Source organism: Macrobrachium nipponense, chromosome 8 (genome assembly GCF_015104395.2).
Source record: "Macrobrachium nipponense isolate FS-2020 chromosome 8, ASM1510439v2, whole genome shotgun sequence".
Taxonomy (NCBI): Eukaryota; Metazoa; Arthropoda; class Malacostraca; order Decapoda; family Palaemonidae; genus Macrobrachium; species Macrobrachium nipponense.
Window position 1 is genome coordinate 36,977,800 of NC_087203.1, and position 17,839 is coordinate 36,995,638.

General features: G+C 38.4%; 1 protein-coding gene across 1 annotated transcript in view; it reads right to left on the reverse strand.

The window, feature by feature from the left end:
* Nucleotides 1–17,839, reverse strand: part of LOC135223045 (uncharacterized) — a 98,452-nt gene that overhangs the window by 6,183 nt on the left and 74,430 nt on the right. The window contains exons 5-15 of the mRNA XM_064261554.1: nt 13,772–13,893; nt 13,216–13,360; nt 9,608–9,720; nt 8,927–9,096; nt 7,875–7,930; nt 6,487–6,612; nt 3,027–3,076; nt 2,361–2,925; nt 1,850–2,025; nt 1,123–1,256; nt 404–451 (exon numbers count right to left, since the gene is read on the reverse strand). Of these exons, the coding sequence (XP_064117624.1) occupies nt 404–451; nt 1,123–1,256; nt 1,850–2,025; nt 2,361–2,925; nt 3,027–3,076; nt 6,487–6,612; nt 7,875–7,930; nt 8,927–9,096; nt 9,608–9,720; nt 13,216–13,360; nt 13,772–13,893 (1,705 nt within the window). The remainder of the gene's footprint in view (nt 1–403; nt 452–1,122; nt 1,257–1,849; nt 2,026–2,360; nt 2,926–3,026; nt 3,077–6,486; nt 6,613–7,874; nt 7,931–8,926; nt 9,097–9,607; nt 9,721–13,215; nt 13,361–13,771; nt 13,894–17,839) is intronic.

Below are 17,839 nucleotides of genomic sequence, written 5' to 3' on the forward strand. Positions count from 1 at the left end.
TTGCTTTGTTGGTCAGTAATTAGAATTTGACCCATAAACCTTAGTTTTTTGTTAATAATGTTAGTTCTTGCTATATGAATATGCTATTCCAGTCTGTTACTAAATCTCTTCTGCTGTAACTTATTCTAAATACTACAGCTAATACGAAACACTACAAGTCACGTTAGATAGCTGTGAGATGATAATATGTACACGTTAGTAATTAAATCTATTGTCTCACATTATTATTAAGATTGAATGGATGTTGCCTAAGCAACTTGTCTGTTGTCCAGATCTTAGGTCAAGGTCTACAAGAGTCAGGGAGTCTACAGAGTCTTTTTCTAAGAGATTGTCTACAGAATACCCTCTTCTATCAGCGGTGATTCTACACCTGGCAAGGCTCTTACTACAGCTGCTCTCTTACCGGATGATCAGTTCCTCGGAAATCTGGTCACCCTGCTGGCCTGAACTGCTGCAAAATGTATAGAGTTAGTGAGACACACCCGAGGAATCAAGGGAAAAGCACCGGGGAATGCGCAAGGGACAGTTCAAATTACAGCTACAGTTGTTCGTTCTGGATCCTCGTGTTAGGACTATAGTAGATTCGCATCAACCGTCCCTTCCGAAGCATCTGATTGGCTGTTGATAAGCCAATCACAGGGCTGGAAACTTTCAGTCTCGAGAGAGAGTTCACATAGGCAGGATGTATGCTCCGCCTCTCCTGAGTGAGGGAAACTCACGAGAGAGACTTGAATGAGTTTCCAGCCCTGTGATTGGCTTACCAACACCCAATCAGGAACGTCGTAAGGGACCACCTAGACATCAGATGCACGGTTGATGTCAATCTACTATAGTAGGTTCTATCTGAAGTCGATCCAGGATACGTGAAGGAAGAATGCTTAGAACAGCTTCAACACAGTACAATACTTTCTATGAGACCCTTTTCGTAGAGGACTTGCATGCTCAGCTATGACGCCAAAGAATAAACAGAGGGAATACGTTGCCCTTTTCTGTTGACTACCGGTAGCTAATGACAAATTAATCAGAGATGGTTTTTTACTCGTAAGTTCGAATAGCAGCACCAAATGAATCTATGTGTAGGGGATGGAAATGTCACAAGGGATACCCTTGAAAAAGACTTACCTGATTGGAAGCATTCCAAATGTAATGTTCTTCGAGGTCATGTCATATGTACAGCGGACTTTGTAAATCTTGTCAGTTTTGGTCATCACGATTGAGTGATGCTGGATCACCACCGTGTTTGTATAGACTCCACCCTGAGGATAGGTAAGATTTTAACCAACGCATTTAATATTTTCTTAGTCTTCTTTCATATAACAGGCTGAAAATGAGGAAGAGAATGACTTCCTTTATGTAATAAATGACGTTCATGATCAATCACTTTTCCACGGTGAAAAAAAAAAAAAAGAGACAAAACAAGAATGAAATGAGACTGACCATAATTTTTAGAAACTACTGTTGAGCTAACAGAGAAAGCTGTTTGAAATACACAAAGAAAAAAATATACCTTTTCACCAGAGAACCATACTGGAATCAGGATAGCTAAAGGGAAAAAAAGGAGAATCATATGTAATAGATTCCTGAAATAGGGCTTGATCATACATGGTCCCATTAGGGCAGTAAATACAATTAAGCATTTACATACCATGTTACGTTAGGCAAGGAGCATTATAAAGATGAGTTTGAAGATTACCTTCATCAAAAGGAAAGTAAGTATGATTTGGGAAAATGAGCAGTATTGCAGACCAATAATAAGCTGTAGAGGAAAACTACACGGGAGAAAATGTTGTACTTGAACTTCAGTAGAGTAACAGATCATAATGAAAGGCAGAGAGGATTGACTACATACTGCGCTCTGTGTGTTGCAGTCTTGTCCAGCCATTGAAAGGTCGAGACGGAATCTGTCTGAGTTAGTAACCTGGACGTTGCAGGTTTCTGACCTTCCCAGAGCATAGATCCTGCCGTTGAACGGTTGATTCGTGGCCACCTCAACGACAATGCGAGTGTCCTTGCAGTGGACAGATACTGGAAGGCAGTGAAATGACTGAATGAGCGCCAGAAGCACTTACACATATTAGTGCCACGTTTATGCTTATGAGTGAAAAAAATATGTTTGACTTTAGCTTATGAATAATAAAGTATTTGGTCATAGATTATTGAAAAGTTTTGAGTATAATTGTTGCAGTAAAAAAGATATCTTTCTGAAAGTCATTCATCAGATTTTCAAAATTTGAATGGGATGCTTCTATATTTTGGCCATACATTGTAGAACTGAATATCACAATTTTGTACCAGCCAGATTGCAAAGTCAGCTTCAGCAACTTTAGCGGGAAGGCAAAAGAGCAAAAGAAATTCCTTACCATCGTAGCAAACTCCTGTTGTGTCGCAGTTCACGTTGTCGCTACCGGGACTGGAAGTCACTCCTCCAGATGACGTGGTTCCAGTTGAAATTCCAAAAGAGCCGCTAGAGGAAGAGCCCCCACTAGTTGATCCACTGACGAAAGAACCACCGCCAGTTGAGCCACCGGTGAAGGAACCTCCTCCACTAGTTGAGCCTCCAAAGGAACCACCGCTCGTTGAGCCGCCAAAAGAACCACTGCTTGTTGAGCCACCTGCGATAGAACCACTGCTGGTTGAGCCACCTGAGATAGAGCCACCGCTGGTTGAGCCACCTGAGATAGAACCACTGCTGGTTGAGCCACCTGAGATAGAACCACTGCTGGTTGAGCCTCCTGAGATAGAACCACTGCTGGTTGAGCCTCCTGAGATAGAACCACTGCTGGTTGAGCCACCTGAGATAGAGCCACCGCTGGTTGTGCCACCTGAGATAGAGCCACCGCTGTTGAGCCGCCTGAGATAGAGCCACCGCTGGTTGTGCCACCTGAGATAGAGCCACCGCTTGTTGAACCACCCGTTATGGAGTCGCTTCCGTCATTCTCGAAACTGGCGCCAATGGGACTAATTTGACCGCCGCCACCTCCAGGCTGAAGGGTGCTCCCGCTACCACTGACAGTACTGCCACTTACGCTTCCACTGGTACTTCCACTGGTACTTCCACTGGCACCATCCAGAGATCCTGTAACGAAGTCCATGAAGGATAATTGACGTTTGGGGAAGGTTCTGAAGTGAACGAATTTTAAAACCTGAGAGAGAAAAGGCAATCTCTTCAGGGCCCTTAATTTAGACGTAATTTTTATTTTTTATAATTTGCCCATTGTGAGGGAGAATTCCGTTTTTGTTAATACATGAATTGCTTAGTTGAGTATATTTCAGATATATTTCTGGCAGGAAATAGTTTATTGTTACCGGTTTTGATGACAAACAAGGGGTGGCATGAAACTGATTGACTGAATCCAAAATTCAACACCATCAACAATACGCTGTATCTCTAAGATACTGAAGTAAATAAACCAATAAAAAAACTTTGAATATAAAATTCCCCAGATTTACTTGGATACTGTTGAGAGATTTCGCTTGTGAATGATAGATATCTTATGACCTTACGGTTGCAAAATGAGGGGCATTATTTCTAAAACAAATTACCGGTAACGTATTTTGCCTTCATTTCTCTTGTCTATTATTCGTTGCTCGTAACAAGCAGCTTCTCGTCTGTAACGAAGACGGAAAAGCAATTCCGGATGTCTTTGGTTTTTTAAACTTATTTTTATTTTTTTTAATTTTTTTTTTTTTTTTTTTTTTTTTTTTTTGCGCATGTGTTTTGAGGGAGGACATTGATTTTGACTAAGGATTCAAAACTGAAAACGTTTCATTTTAAAGTACACTTCTTCCCCATTTGTATCGTTCTCTTCTGAGTAAATAATCTTATTATTTGTTTTTCATTTTGGGGATTCAGATGATTGAAGCTATTAGCTGGGGCTATATGCTTTAGAAATATTGAAAATAGATTACATATGTTTTATTCTGACATGCATTTATTTGACACACACATATATATTATATATATATATATATATATATATGTAGATATATGTATATATATATATATATATATCATATATATATATATATATATATATATATATAATATATATATATGCTATACATGCATACTTTCTCACCATAAACTGCAAAATTATTCATCTAAGAGATTTTCATGCTTTTTATCATGCACTGCAAGTTTAAACGTACCTATGGCTCATGCAAGAACTACACTGAAAACGATATTTTGATATCATGAAAACAGTCTAGTTTGGTTCATCGACAACACTCGAAGCAGTCACTGGAAGTCTTATTATGTACAGAACTGGACAGTGAAAAGTGCTTGGATACTGAAGAGTGAAGAAGGGAATCGTTTTGTTAGGCTGACATGACGTGGCAGTTTTGTTTCAAATCTCGCGGATAGACATCCGAATATTCGCACGTCTTACGTGCACTGGGTCCTTCTGTTACATTTGCACTATGAAACCACCACCCGTTCTGACAGGGGATTCCTCACGAGAAGTTTTGAAATACCAGTGCATGACGTTCAAGTAAGATTATGAGTCAATGACACACGATTCTGTCTTTTTTGTCTTGACTGTAATTATGTACAATTGAAATATGAATGGTATGCCTTGTTACTTTGATTATTATTATGGGAATTCAGTCTTTCAGTAACCTGAGAAAGCATTTTTCGTGTTTGGTCAGTTTTATTTCGTTTTGCTTCGATTTCTTTTTTGAAGTCACCCATGATATTAGAGGAAGACTTGAAGCGTTTCATACAATTTTACAAAGTCCCATATTCATCATCTGAAATATCGATAAACTTTTGTTGGATTTGACCTTTTTGGATGTTTTAAATTTCAAAGGGATTATAACTGTGAAATCAAGAGTGAATTATCCTAAAATCTTTCAAAGGTTCGCTTTCGTTCAACTGACAGAGGTTAGCGTGGGTACGTTGAAAAGAAGGGGGTGGGACTGCCGTGGGGTTGAGGAGGGGAAGCCCCCTTTTTATGAAGCCCTGCTTCATAAGAGGAGGAAATTTGTAGAACTTTGTACTATGAGTTTTTTTTTTTTATCTTTGAGCCGACGTGATGGTATTTCGACGAAAATGAAACAAAACATCACGTTTTCCAATCGCTGAAGTAGAAGCATTTTGTCAGAGGGAAATATTAAAATTTCGTTGACATAGCAGGTTTTGCAGAGAAATAGTGTTGCACTTAATAACCAGGCTTTCCAGTAACGTAAAATAGGGGAAAAATTTGGAGAAAAGTTGTCAAGAATTTTTATATATATATAATATAATATATATAATATATATATATATATATACTATATATATATATATAGTATATATATTTATACCACATTGGCTGCATTATCCGAAAAGTTACTGGATTTATGATAAAATAAAGATATTACTAGAAGCCAAAGAAATTTAGATATGAATTAGCAATGTACTTAACGTGAAAATAAAATCCACAGTAGTGTATTATATATAAGATATATATATATATATAATATATATATTATATATATATATTATATATATATATATATATATATATATATATATATATATATATATATATATGTTGTATACTGCTAAATCCAGGAAGCTTTCGCCAACTTGATCAACTGGTTTCCTCAGTCTGAAGCGACCTATATTTAGCAATATACTACATATATACTACTGTGGACTTTATCTTTCTATTTAAAGATTGATTGATTATTCCTAGAACGTCTTTTACCTTTTAAAGTAATTCGTTCGTTGGAAAACTGCGAATTTTTATATTAAGATATTTCAAGATCAGATTATTAAGTACGCCCAACTTTCAAATTTTAATGTGAAGTTAACTATAAGTAACCCTTCTTTTTTTGTTTCGAAGGATAGTCGGCCAATTTGTATCTTTATTATGTTCCACTTGTCTTTTTTTTCTTCTTTATTTTTTGTGCGCCACTAAAGTGATATATGTATGACAGTCATGCATGCGTAAGGGACGTTACTGACATGGGAAATTTAGTGTTCGGATAAAAATGCAGTTACCATCAGAGAATGGAAATCATAGGTACCGAAGTAGAGAGATATACAGTATATAAAATATACTCTTTGATGAAGATGAAAATTTTGGCTACTTATTAAGAAAAGAGTAATCCGTTTTCTGTCAAGTGTCCCTTATGGAGAACTTTGCAAGAAGAAAGAAAGTAGTAAGATTGACACCTAACACCGTCAAAGTCGTCGGATTGATAGTTCCTGCTAATCTTTCTTTGATAATGAGAACCAAAAGCTGAAATTCCATTTGCATCGAAAGTCGTAGATTGAACCTTATACAATCAGTAATCAAGGATGTGACATGACAAAGGGCAGCCGAGATAAAGAAGGACCCATTCGGTTTCCAGCCGCCTGAGCAGACGAAGATGCAGAGTATTTGCCAAGAGCAGTTGGCCCCAGATCTCAAGCGAGAGCCTTCCAGCCACAAAGGAAATAATAAAGTCTTCCGAGTCAGAGATACATCAGCCAAGGAGGGATTTAGTCCTAAATCTTACCGAGCATCTCAACTCCCTCGATGTTGACTTGGCGTGAGATGGATGCCTTGTCAAAACACATGATCTGAGTTATATATCGATTGTCTCTGGTGGTCACCTGCTTACAGATCATATTATCCCTCGAGTCTGCAAGGTCATGTGAGGTCAAAGGGAACGGTCAGTGGGGGCAGTCAGAGAATGTGGTTGTCTTGTGGTTTTTGGGAAAATAATTTCTAATACGTATTTATTATGTGTGTTTTGTTATGATTCTGAAACGAGGAGATACCATGCAGATGTTGTTAGTATGGTTAGTAAATTTGTGGAACACAAGGCAAACACAGGTACAGATTCTTGGAAGTTAAAGAGCACAAGTGCCAAGTTAAATTAACTAATAGTTTAGGAAGCCTGAAGTGAGGATAAGAAGAGTCAGCATAGTGATGGAAAAGGCATTTAGTCAGAATGGTTATGTATTTTCATCTGCCCTCCTCTAATCCAAGATGAAACATTCTGTAGTTTCGAAAAGTCTCTGGAGGCAAATTTAGATCATCCTGATAGAATATTTGACCAGGTTTCATGAAGAGAATAGAGTGTAGAGTTTGTCATGGATTTGTATTGTTGTTCTAAGTTTTCCAGAATAAAGGAAATACTTCTTATGTGGTTGGTGCAGTGCAAGTTCAAGTGTCGCTAAATCTGTAGACGAACATAGGGAAAAATATTTAGATAAATGATAAGACAGCTTATAGGAAATGAAGTTCTCTAACTTGTATGTTAGTAAAAATATGTTATGACGAGGAGAAAGTAGTCCTTTGGATACCATTTGAAGAAAGTTCAAGTTAGATTGGTCTGTCGTTGCACAATTAAAGTTAGTTGGAGTTGTCTGTCATTGTTTTTAAGTCTAAAGTATAAGTACTTGCATTTTGGCAAATGCTGTAGTTCTTACTCTGCGATTTGGTTTTAATTTTTGTCAGTGACTGTAGAAAGTCAATACTATGAAATTTCCTGTATTTGTTTTGAACTGCTGAACTTTATCATCTACAAGTTTGTGCAATATAAAGCAAGTTGTGTAACTGCATACAATAAGCTGCGTGTGATCCCTCTAAAATCAACTCTGTCTGGTGCATTCAATATTATAAGGTCATACTATTTAATTGAATTTATCATTTAAGCAAAATGATTTACAATACTAAAGCTACATGGCCATACTATTTTGGAATTGAGCATTCATTGCACGTGTGAATTATTTCTATAACTGCAATGAACTATGTTATACATGCTTAATAACTTGCATGCAGTTGATATTAAGACTACTGCTAATTTAACTACTAGTCATTGCAGAAAACCCTTTTTTTATCCTTTTTTTATTGGTAAGTTGGTGGGGATATGACAGTATGGTATATTGAAGTACTCACTCTTGCAGGCATTTTCGTAGTAAGTACCAGTGCGTTCTCCGTTGTCCAAGAGTGGTCTGTGGGAAATACAAAATGTGAGAAATTGAGGTTTCTGCTGTTAAAATCATGGTTTATTTACTCAATCTCGTCGTGTGAATGTTAGAAATGAAATTTGTCCTAGACGGGAATCAGACTTGATGTTCATTTTTATGATCTATAATATTCGAGCTGTCAAATTCAATCACCAAGGATTCTCGAGACCACTGGCAAAGTCGTTGTCATAGTTGCCTCTTTGATATTATGAAGCTCATGAATGAACAAAGTAATAATGGAATGGATTTCGTATCGCGATAGGCAGTAAATGTTGTAGTTGGAGATCTCAAGTTCCATTACGCTTAAAAAAAAAAAAAAAAAAAAAAAAAAAAAAAAAAAAAAAAAAAAAAAAAAAAAAAAAAAAAAAAAAAAAAAAAAAAAAACTCATTGGTTGGACGAGTGGGTTGCATACTCTCCTTCCAATCTGGTAACCCGAGTTCGCTTCCGCCCGCCGCCAGTGCGGAATCAGAAGAATTTATTTCTGGCGATTAGAAATTCAATTCTCAATATAATGTGGTTCGGAGCCATAGGAAGGAGAGCTGTTTAATCAGCTCAGTGGTCTGGTTGAGCTGAGATATACTTAACACTAAGAAAAGTGAACCAAACAAAACCTTCTTTCAGTTTTCTTCTGAAGATTTACTTATAAGTATCTACATTTTATTTTACTCAACACTCGAGTACTTTCAGGCCCTATGTGTGACCCTTTTTCAAGAGTTGTGGGCCTTGACCCAGGCTGACAACCTACACATCTCTTGAAAAAAGGGCCACAGATAGGGCCTGAAAGTACTCGAGTGTTGAGTATAATAAAATGTAAACACTTATAAATAAACACGTTATACATAGTAATTTTGTGGGTTTCTTTTTCAGACTAAGAAAAGTATAAAACAACCTAAACTTGGCACAATCAAATCATTAGTTCTGTAATCCTGACTTTATCAAGTTTTTACCGTTCCTCTACGGAAACTGTGCTTCATCTTTACCTGTCCGTGGAGAGGAATGTGGATGGGCCGTCGGGGAGGGTGTAGTGGTCGAGGTGGAAGAGCTGGCAGTTGTAAGAGTTTCCTGTAGGGGGACCTTTGTAGAGGAAAGACCGGCACAGGAACTCGTTTTCGATCTCGCACGCTCTCTTGCAAGCTGCGTCGCTGTTGGCCTGGAAGAATACAAGAATATATATGTCTTAGTAATTACATATGGAAAATTTAAGTTATTCAACCCCTTTTTTTATACTTTATACTTCGAGTCGTTTGTCATCATGATCATTATTCTTGAGCAGCGTGTTCCTTTTTGTCATTCGCTATTGAAGGTAATGAAATTACTTTGTAAGGTACTGGCGTTACGATTCTCTTGTACGGTTACAGAAATTTTCTTTGGGAATTATTGTTTTGCATTCCTATTTTACCTAATAGGAACCCCTAAATCATAGTAACAATCGGAAATTAGTTTTGATCTATCATCTGTTTATATCCTTAGATACCACGCAGAGAGATCAATGCAATAGATATATTTCATAAAAATAATTATTATTATTTTAAACAAATTTTTTTAAAAATCAGTGGAAAAAGTCATTGCCTAACACGTACGTGATCAACTTCATTCAGTTAAATTGGCATCTTTTCCTCATTAATTTGATTTTGCTTGGTATCAAGAAATTGCATACTTACCATGAGTTCCTTATCGACGTAGTAGTGCATATCCACGTAGTGTGACACCCTGTCCACTGGCACTCCGAACTGGGGTTCAATGTAATCACGCTCTCCTTGGCAAGATTCCGAGGCTGTAGAGGAAGAAGATTGATTTCTCTTTTAACCATCTCAGAGTGATGGAGTATAATGTGAAATGTGTGTTTTAAAGTGATGCTCTGCATTTATCATTCGAACATCTCCGGCTGTCACTGCAAAAGCAGTGTTAAACGTCTACTGAGAAGTAAAACCCGGTTGCTTTTCTTCTCCTCCCATGTTTAGCAAACAGGCCTTTTCTCTTTTTGATTTTTCGTGTTATGACCTCTATAAGTGATTGCAGTGGAAGCATACTATTGTAGATTCACATCACCCGTGCATTTGATGTCTAGGCCAGTCCCTTACGACGCTCCTGATTGGCTGTTGATAAGCCAATCAGAGGGCTGGAAACAGTCTCTCAAGAGAGTTCACATAGGCAGGATGTATGTTCCACAGTTCCTGAGGGATACTTTTGAAAGACGTATCTCTCAGGAAAGGTGGAACATAGATCCTACCCTTGTGAACTCTCGAGAGAGACTGAGAGTTTCCAGCCCTGTCATTGGCTTATCAACAGCCAATCAGAGGCGTCGTAAGGGACTGGCCTAGACATCAAATGCACGTTTGATGTGAATCTGTTATAGTACAACTCAGATGACAAGTATGACCTGCCGAAAATCATGTCGTCCAGTCGACGTGGCGTTCACAAACACAACTTTTCGTAAAATGTGTCTCGTCACGAGAACCCGAGAAGCGGAAATTAAGACGGCGAGGGTTACGAGAGGGAGAAAAATTTGATTACAGTGAATTGTTCGTCCGCCAGCCATGCAAAAAGCAGAAGACGCTACGAGCGGCGCCGAAAAAAAGGTTTTCCCCTCCCCCGTTAGAACAGGCGTCTCTCGCGTAATAGTGGGACCAGTCTCATCCTTAATTGGCAACCTGGCCAAGTCGAGCTTTTAAGTGTCTAGGAACGAGCTTTTTAGCCTAGAAAACTGTCATCCGTCTATGCATGTCACATTGGACCGCCCGTCTCTGGTTTTAGGAGGCGAGAAACGGAGGTAATGCATAAACTCACTCTCTGGAATTTTGAAATATTGGCGCTAGAATTTGCTCCTGTATTTTTTAAATTTAGTTAAGCGGAATTTCATTCTCGCACAATCGTTGAATTTATTTTGACACAAGCTTGAGGACTGATATCACACTGGCGTTTAATAATGGCTGTTTTGGGCCAAGTTTAGCTGGAGGATGGTAGAAAGGAAAAAACCAGAAACATGCTTCTGTGATCCAACCTAAAGGGACAACTAATCCTTTCAGGTGTAGTATCTTTTGACTGAGATACTGTAACGGAATTGAGAGAAGAGAGAGAGAGAGAGAGAGAGAGAGAGAGAGATAATACTAGGATAAAGAGAAATCAATGCATTTTCATTTTTCTACTCCAGTAGTAGGAGAAAAGAGAAAAAATTATACGCGCACGCGCAATCACAACTAAAATGCTTTAGTGCCTCAGTGGTGTGGTTGGTATGGTATTTGCCTGCCACCTCGGTGGCCGCGAGTTCGATTCTCCGGCATTCCATTGAGGAGTTAGAGATGTGTATATCTGGTGACAGAAGTTCACTCTCGACGTGGTTCGGAAGTCACGTAAAGCTGTTGGTCCCGTTGCTGGATAACCACTGGTTCCATGCAACGTGAAAACATCATACAAACAAACAAACAAACAACTTAAATGCTTCCATTTGCAACAGATTCGGTAGCCTTAGAAAGTCGAACGGTCCTCGACGGACACGTTCCAGAGGAGGACTTCTCAAGTGGCTTGTCATCCTCCTTCCTGAGGCAATATCACGGGCTGTAAGATTTTTTCCAAGATAAGAGAAAGTGCGAATCCGTTAAGTCCGCATTGGGAATTAGTGTTTATTTTTATTTATTTTTTTATGCCATTTTTTTTTCTCCTCCTCTTTGGATTTTCTGCGATCGCAGGTAACCCAGAGAGGAAAGAAATAAAGGAAGACATAAAAAAATAGATTCTATAGTGTGGACTTTTATTTTGGGCGTTTTGCCATTATCTATAGTGTGGACGTTTATTGTCGGATTGATGTGATTACCGTGGCGGAGATAATGAGGGCAATCAGTACTCCGAATAATGATGGCAATTACAGTTCAGGAACTTCAGTTTATTTCAGGTAATTAGGGTGTTGACAAGAGGCCAAAATTAGCTTAAGATTATATCGACTTTGCTCAGGTGGTGTGCTTAAGGGTTTCGTCGTAATTACCAGTTTCTCATAACTGTAATAACTTCATTTTAAATGTAACAATAGCAATAGAACAATACCAATATGACATTAGCAATAGATTTTTTATAATGGCATTTACACTGGCTGTTGCAAAGCGAATTGATAGAAACATTGTTTCTGTTTTATATGAATAAAGAATTAGTCGTGATTAATTATAATTAATAGCCAAGCTATCAATATTCTACATTCGTGCATCACTAATTCATGATTTCATGAGTTAGGTGAAGGTGATAGAATAGCAGACATTCAATAGCAGGATCCCTTGTGACACCTCTGACGAAAACAACGGGTTGCGTGAGAATCCCGTCTCAATTATGACAGAAGAACCTGTTTACACACTCTCATTTAGTTCCATCTCGGGCAACATGACGGAGATACTGTTAAGCACTGCTCTCAAGAAATATCGCCTTCTGAACTTCTCTTGTCTCGTGCATCTTGTACTGAGCCTCTTATTTATTGAATTAGGTTTCTGTCCGGAATATTTCAGGATGGACTTTAAAGTTTATTTATTTATTTTTTATTCCAAACAGCAAAAAGAAAGATTCGTGTATATTTAGTGTTCTAATTTTCCGTTTGTAATTCATAAATGCCAAGACTGAGACTGCCATATGGAAGGTTTATGTCCAAAATAGATGAGGATGAACTTCAAGTCTCTCTCTCTCTCTCTCTCTCTCTCTCTCTCTCTCTCTCTCTCTCTCTCTCTCTCTCTCTCTCTCTCTCTCTCTAGATGTTTAGTCATAACAAATAGCAAGGAGGATGATTCCCCGTTATTTAGTATGTTCATTTTTCCCATAAGGAATGATTCAAGTTAAGATTTGGCATTCTGTGTATCTGGAGGTCGTCTCCTAAATCATAATAGCAGTTATAGTAGATTCACATCAGCCGTGTATTTGATGTATAGCCAGTCCCTTACGACGCTCCTGATTGGCTATTGATAAGCCAATCACAGGGCTAGAAACTCTTAGTCTCTTTCTAGAGTTCACATAGGCAGGATATATGTTCCACCTCTCCTGAAAAACTTATTCCTCAGGAAAAGTCGAACATACATCCTGCCTATGTGAACTCTTGAGAGAGACTGAGAGTTTCCAGCCCTGTGATTGGCTTATCAACAGCCAATTAGGAGCGTCGTAAAGGACTGGCCTAGACGGCAAATGCACGGCTGATGTGAATCTACTATAGTGTGTGTGTGTGCGTAGGTATGAAAGCTATTGTTTCACACAGTGCTCTAAAACCTTTTTTTTTTTTTCTCCACTGTGCATTGCAACTTACATCCCAGGCAGAGGTTCTCGAAGAAATCAACTCCTTGGACGTCGACCATTTCCACAGATTCTGTCACAGACCGACGGTCGTGCTCGCTCAGGTGGCACTGAAGGGTCACGTAGTTGTATTCGGCACTCCGGCAAATGAAACGTCGCTGTGTGAGAGAAACAAAGACAATTAAACAAAGACAATTTCAGTTACTATAAAAACACTGTAGCCACTTCTTAAGATGTCTGGGGCTTCGAGGGAATTAGAAATACGATTTATTTCCAGGTAATTCATTTAATCCGGGTACATTGTTTAGAGGAGCTTAGCAGCTGTCTTTGCCATTTCAACAGGAACAAGCAAAAGGAAACCAAATAAAAAAAATGACAAATAACTAATTGATCTTTTATGCGAACGTTTCATGAAGCTTTCAAGATTTATTTCTGAACATGGTCATCAAAATAACTTATGGAAGAAAGATTGAAAGCATTTTGCAATAGAATAAATTATTATGCAGTGTAGGCACTTGAATGATACCCCCAAAATGAAATGTGGATAGAAACTCCGTATTCTCACATACCTCGTTGAGACAAGATGCCAGACAGGCCTCTTTGGTGGATGTGAAGATGAGAGCGTTGTCGAGCCCTTTGATCATCTTGTTGGGAACTCTCTCAAACGTCCAGGGTCTGTTGCACACTTTGTCTGCAAAAAATGAAAGAAATTTTAATATGCTAGGAAAGACGGGGTGTCATATGTATTGTATTCAGTAAATGGAAGGTCACTTCGGTATGTAATCAATTATACGTCAGTGTCAGGCAGTTAGTTGTCACAATGTTCTGAAAATTGTTGGACAGTTATGAAAAGGAATACTGCCATTTGGTGTATTTTTTTATATTTTATAGGACAAGAACGACCATTTCTATGGTTCCCTGCGTATATAAATGTTGGAATGTATTATAGCGGTTCTCTCTTGTCTTTGGTTGAGAAAAAGTTTTTTTGCAGTAATGTTTACCATGAGGTGTGTTCATTCTGCTGGGAATTGACAATCAGATGCTTATTATGTTAATTGCTTCTTCATTTGTCTGCCATAAATTTTCTTTGAAGTACGAAGGTGTCGTAGGCATTTTGTTTCTCTCTACCTTTTTGAGAGGGAAGTTTTACTGGATGATTCACAGATTTACTTCTGGCAACTTTATTGCATCCTCAGAGAATTGCTTTTCTGGTGTTTTCCCTCAGGAAACCTCAGTACATGATAAAAGGAATGTGTGACCTTTGTAGAAATAAGAAAAATTCACTACTATAGATCCAGTTCAGCCTACGGTTCTGTGGATAAATTCAGTGTTCTTTCCTTGAAAACATCATGAACGAGCCGTAATCGTGACTTGCAATTGCTCGTAATTGCTTTGTGAACGGGATAATTATACAATTTCTTCGTGAAATACAGGCAGGAGTGTTCGAGGCTGAGGGGAAGAGGGCGGGATCTGGAGTAAAACCATTCACTGCGAAGATGAAAGAAATGTACTTTCAAATTCTGCTATGCATAATTGTTCTCTTCCTCGTGTCGAGCGCCCGGGACCCACTTACACTTGCGTACGCCCTACGGTTAATTATTATTCAAAAGCGAAGAACAGTGTACGAACGGGAGCGTTATCGTCAAAACAACGTCTCTTTTGTACGGTTTCTGTCCATCTCTGCTTGTCGGGGAAGTTATGTGCCAGACGTGAAATAATGACACTAGAGTTTTTATTGTCATTCTGGTCTTGGGCTGCTCAAGGATCAAGAAACCATGCTGGTATGAAGCCTATTTGATCTCTCTCTCTCTCTCTCTCTCTCTCTCTCTCTCTCTCTCTCTCTCTCTCTCTCTCTCTCTCACACACACACACACACACAGACTCGTGTAAATGGTAATTTAAGCATTTTCACTGACCTGAACTTCTGCCTTCCACGTTACTATATTGTACAACATGAAGCAGAGGCTCGAGTTTATGTAGCTCCTCCAGTGGTTAGAAGGCCCCCCCTCAATCCCCCCCACCCCCAAAAAAAAAAAATCCTCTGCCCATGCTAAATTGAAATTTCCAGTGACGTAGCGGGACGCTGTAATGAGATTTCAGAAGTGTTATCCTGGTTGTGATTACGCCTCCGTAATGGTGGGAACCAGAAGGATGAATGAACTTTGTTGTTTTTTAAGTGCAGCCCCCCACCCCCCGCGCAGCCTTTGCTTCTGTTTTTATCAACAGAGCGCCATTTAACATATTTTATGAATGCACGGATTGGCACTCTCAACATCACTGTGGTCGTTTGCCGTTAGAAGTGTTCTTCTTCTTCTTCTTCTTCTTCTTCTTCTTCTTCTTCTTCTTCCCATGTTGTCAGGAGTGGCAGTTTTTGTTGTCTCTAATTTGAAAGACAGGCCAAGAAGTGGGGATAATGTTGCGCGAGTACCTTTCTCAGAGTGAAAAGGTCTTTACCTTTCTCAGAGTGAAAGGTCTTTACCTTTCTCAGAGTGAAAGGTCTTTAAAGTTATGTTTAAAAATGTAATAAGGGATCCATGGCATGAAAATGAAGCAAAGCCTAAAATACCCTTTTTCTGCAGAATATATGGCTGAGCATTAATTCAGTTTTTTATATGATACAATATGATTTATGTTTGGTATTCGACCAGTCTTGTATGCAATTGAATGTCGTCAACTTGAACATGCATTTGATTAATGCTTTGATAGCGTATTTGACAATTAAATGTGAGTTTATATATATACATTAATAATATATATATATATATATATATAATTATATAATAATATATATATATATATAATATATATATTGATATTTATATAGGGCCTCGAAAAAGCACCTCAGAATAAGTGAGATTCTAAAAAAACGGTTATTGCAGCTCTAGTTAAATAATTATTGCTAGCATTCCGAGTATAAACTCACCATTACAGTGCGCTACCCTTGCTATTAGGCATCTTACTTAACGAAAGTAAATACGCATGCCAGTTTGTATGTCATTATTAAATGTTACGTCACTGAGATTTAAACATCAGTCACAATAAGCGTATATCACACGCAAAGGTGATAATTTTGTTATGCTTTGATAGGCTGATTTAATATAGCAAGTTGTAGTTCTCCTATGAATTTTTGTTAAGAAAGTTGTAGCACCCAATACATTTCTACGGTATTGTTTGATTACCTTTGTGGAATCTCTCTCTCTCTCTGTCTCTCTCTCTCTCTCTCTCTCTCTCTCTCTCTCGATGTGAGTAAAATAGACTTTCGAAATTTACAAAACGGTGTCTGTTTGAAAGAAAATCTATTAAAGTATGAGTCTCTCTCTCTCTCTCTCTCTCTCTCTCTCTCTCTCTCTCTCTCTCTCTTCAAATGAGTGTCATCTTCCCTTCCATTGACGCAAAGAGGAGACGCCTCCTAAATTGGAAAATCCTGTCCTATTTCTCTTGGTCTGTCGACCACGGCGTTCCAGATACGGCCTAATTTTAGCGATGATTCCATTTTTAAGGAGTCTCGGTTCACTGGTGGCAGTCACTGCGGATCGACGTCTTTGACGACAAGTCGATGCCGATATCGTCTTTATAAGGGCCCCATACACTGAACGATTGTATGACTGATTGTCTGAACGATTGTCGTTATCGACAAACACACACACTATTCAGACAGTGTGAACGATCTCCGCACCGATTTCAGTCTGAACAAAGATTTTGTCTCTGGAACGCGTGGCATAATCTCTAGAAGAGACGTGCGCGACAGCGTTATATCGGCAGACAAACCCAAACATTGAACGACCTGTGTATGACAGACTTAAGTCGCAAGCCAGCAACCTGGTCGTGACAGATTTCCGCTGATGAGATCGTTCAGACACGAAACTCCACCCACTTTCGTTCATACAATCGTTCAGTGTATGGGGCCCTTTAGGTGGTAAGGGGTCGATTTTCGTATGATTGAGAACGTAGCAATAACTTTTTTGGTTATCTTGGCATGAGTTGTTATTTTGTTATCGTTCCATTGTTTCGTTGTTGTGATTGTTTGCTTGCATTCCTATTATAGCCTTATCATAGGCTATAATACGAATGGCGTCTGTAGTTTGCTTATTGCATGGGAGCTTTGCTTATGTTTATCTGTGAATTGTGATGTTAAATGAGATCCAATATGTAATATATTTGGCAGTTCATTTTTCCTTTAGTAAAAGAGGAGATGAGTAACAAGAGCATTCTTTCAATAGATGTTTCGTTAATGGAACACAATATACAGCTGATATTTTTTTTATATAGAATTTCACCACTCCTTATATAAAGGAATATAATTCTTGAAATAATAACAACAGCATTCTTCCAATAGATGTTTCGGTAATGGAACACAATATACAGCTGATATTTTTTTTATATAGAATTGCACCACTCATTATATAAAAATATATAATTCTTGAAATAAAGAAACTATAAAATAAGGTTCTCACGTATCGTCAAGGGGGAGAAAGGTAGCGCTAAGTGAAGCTAATGCTATGCTATTTTACTGACTCGGCAATCCGCCGCTCTAGATACCAGATGATTCGAGTTAAGGAGTTACAATTACAGGAGTATATGAGCTCTGAAGATTTAGGAACGGCATTTTAAGGCCCAGAAAATCCCGGGTTAGGCGT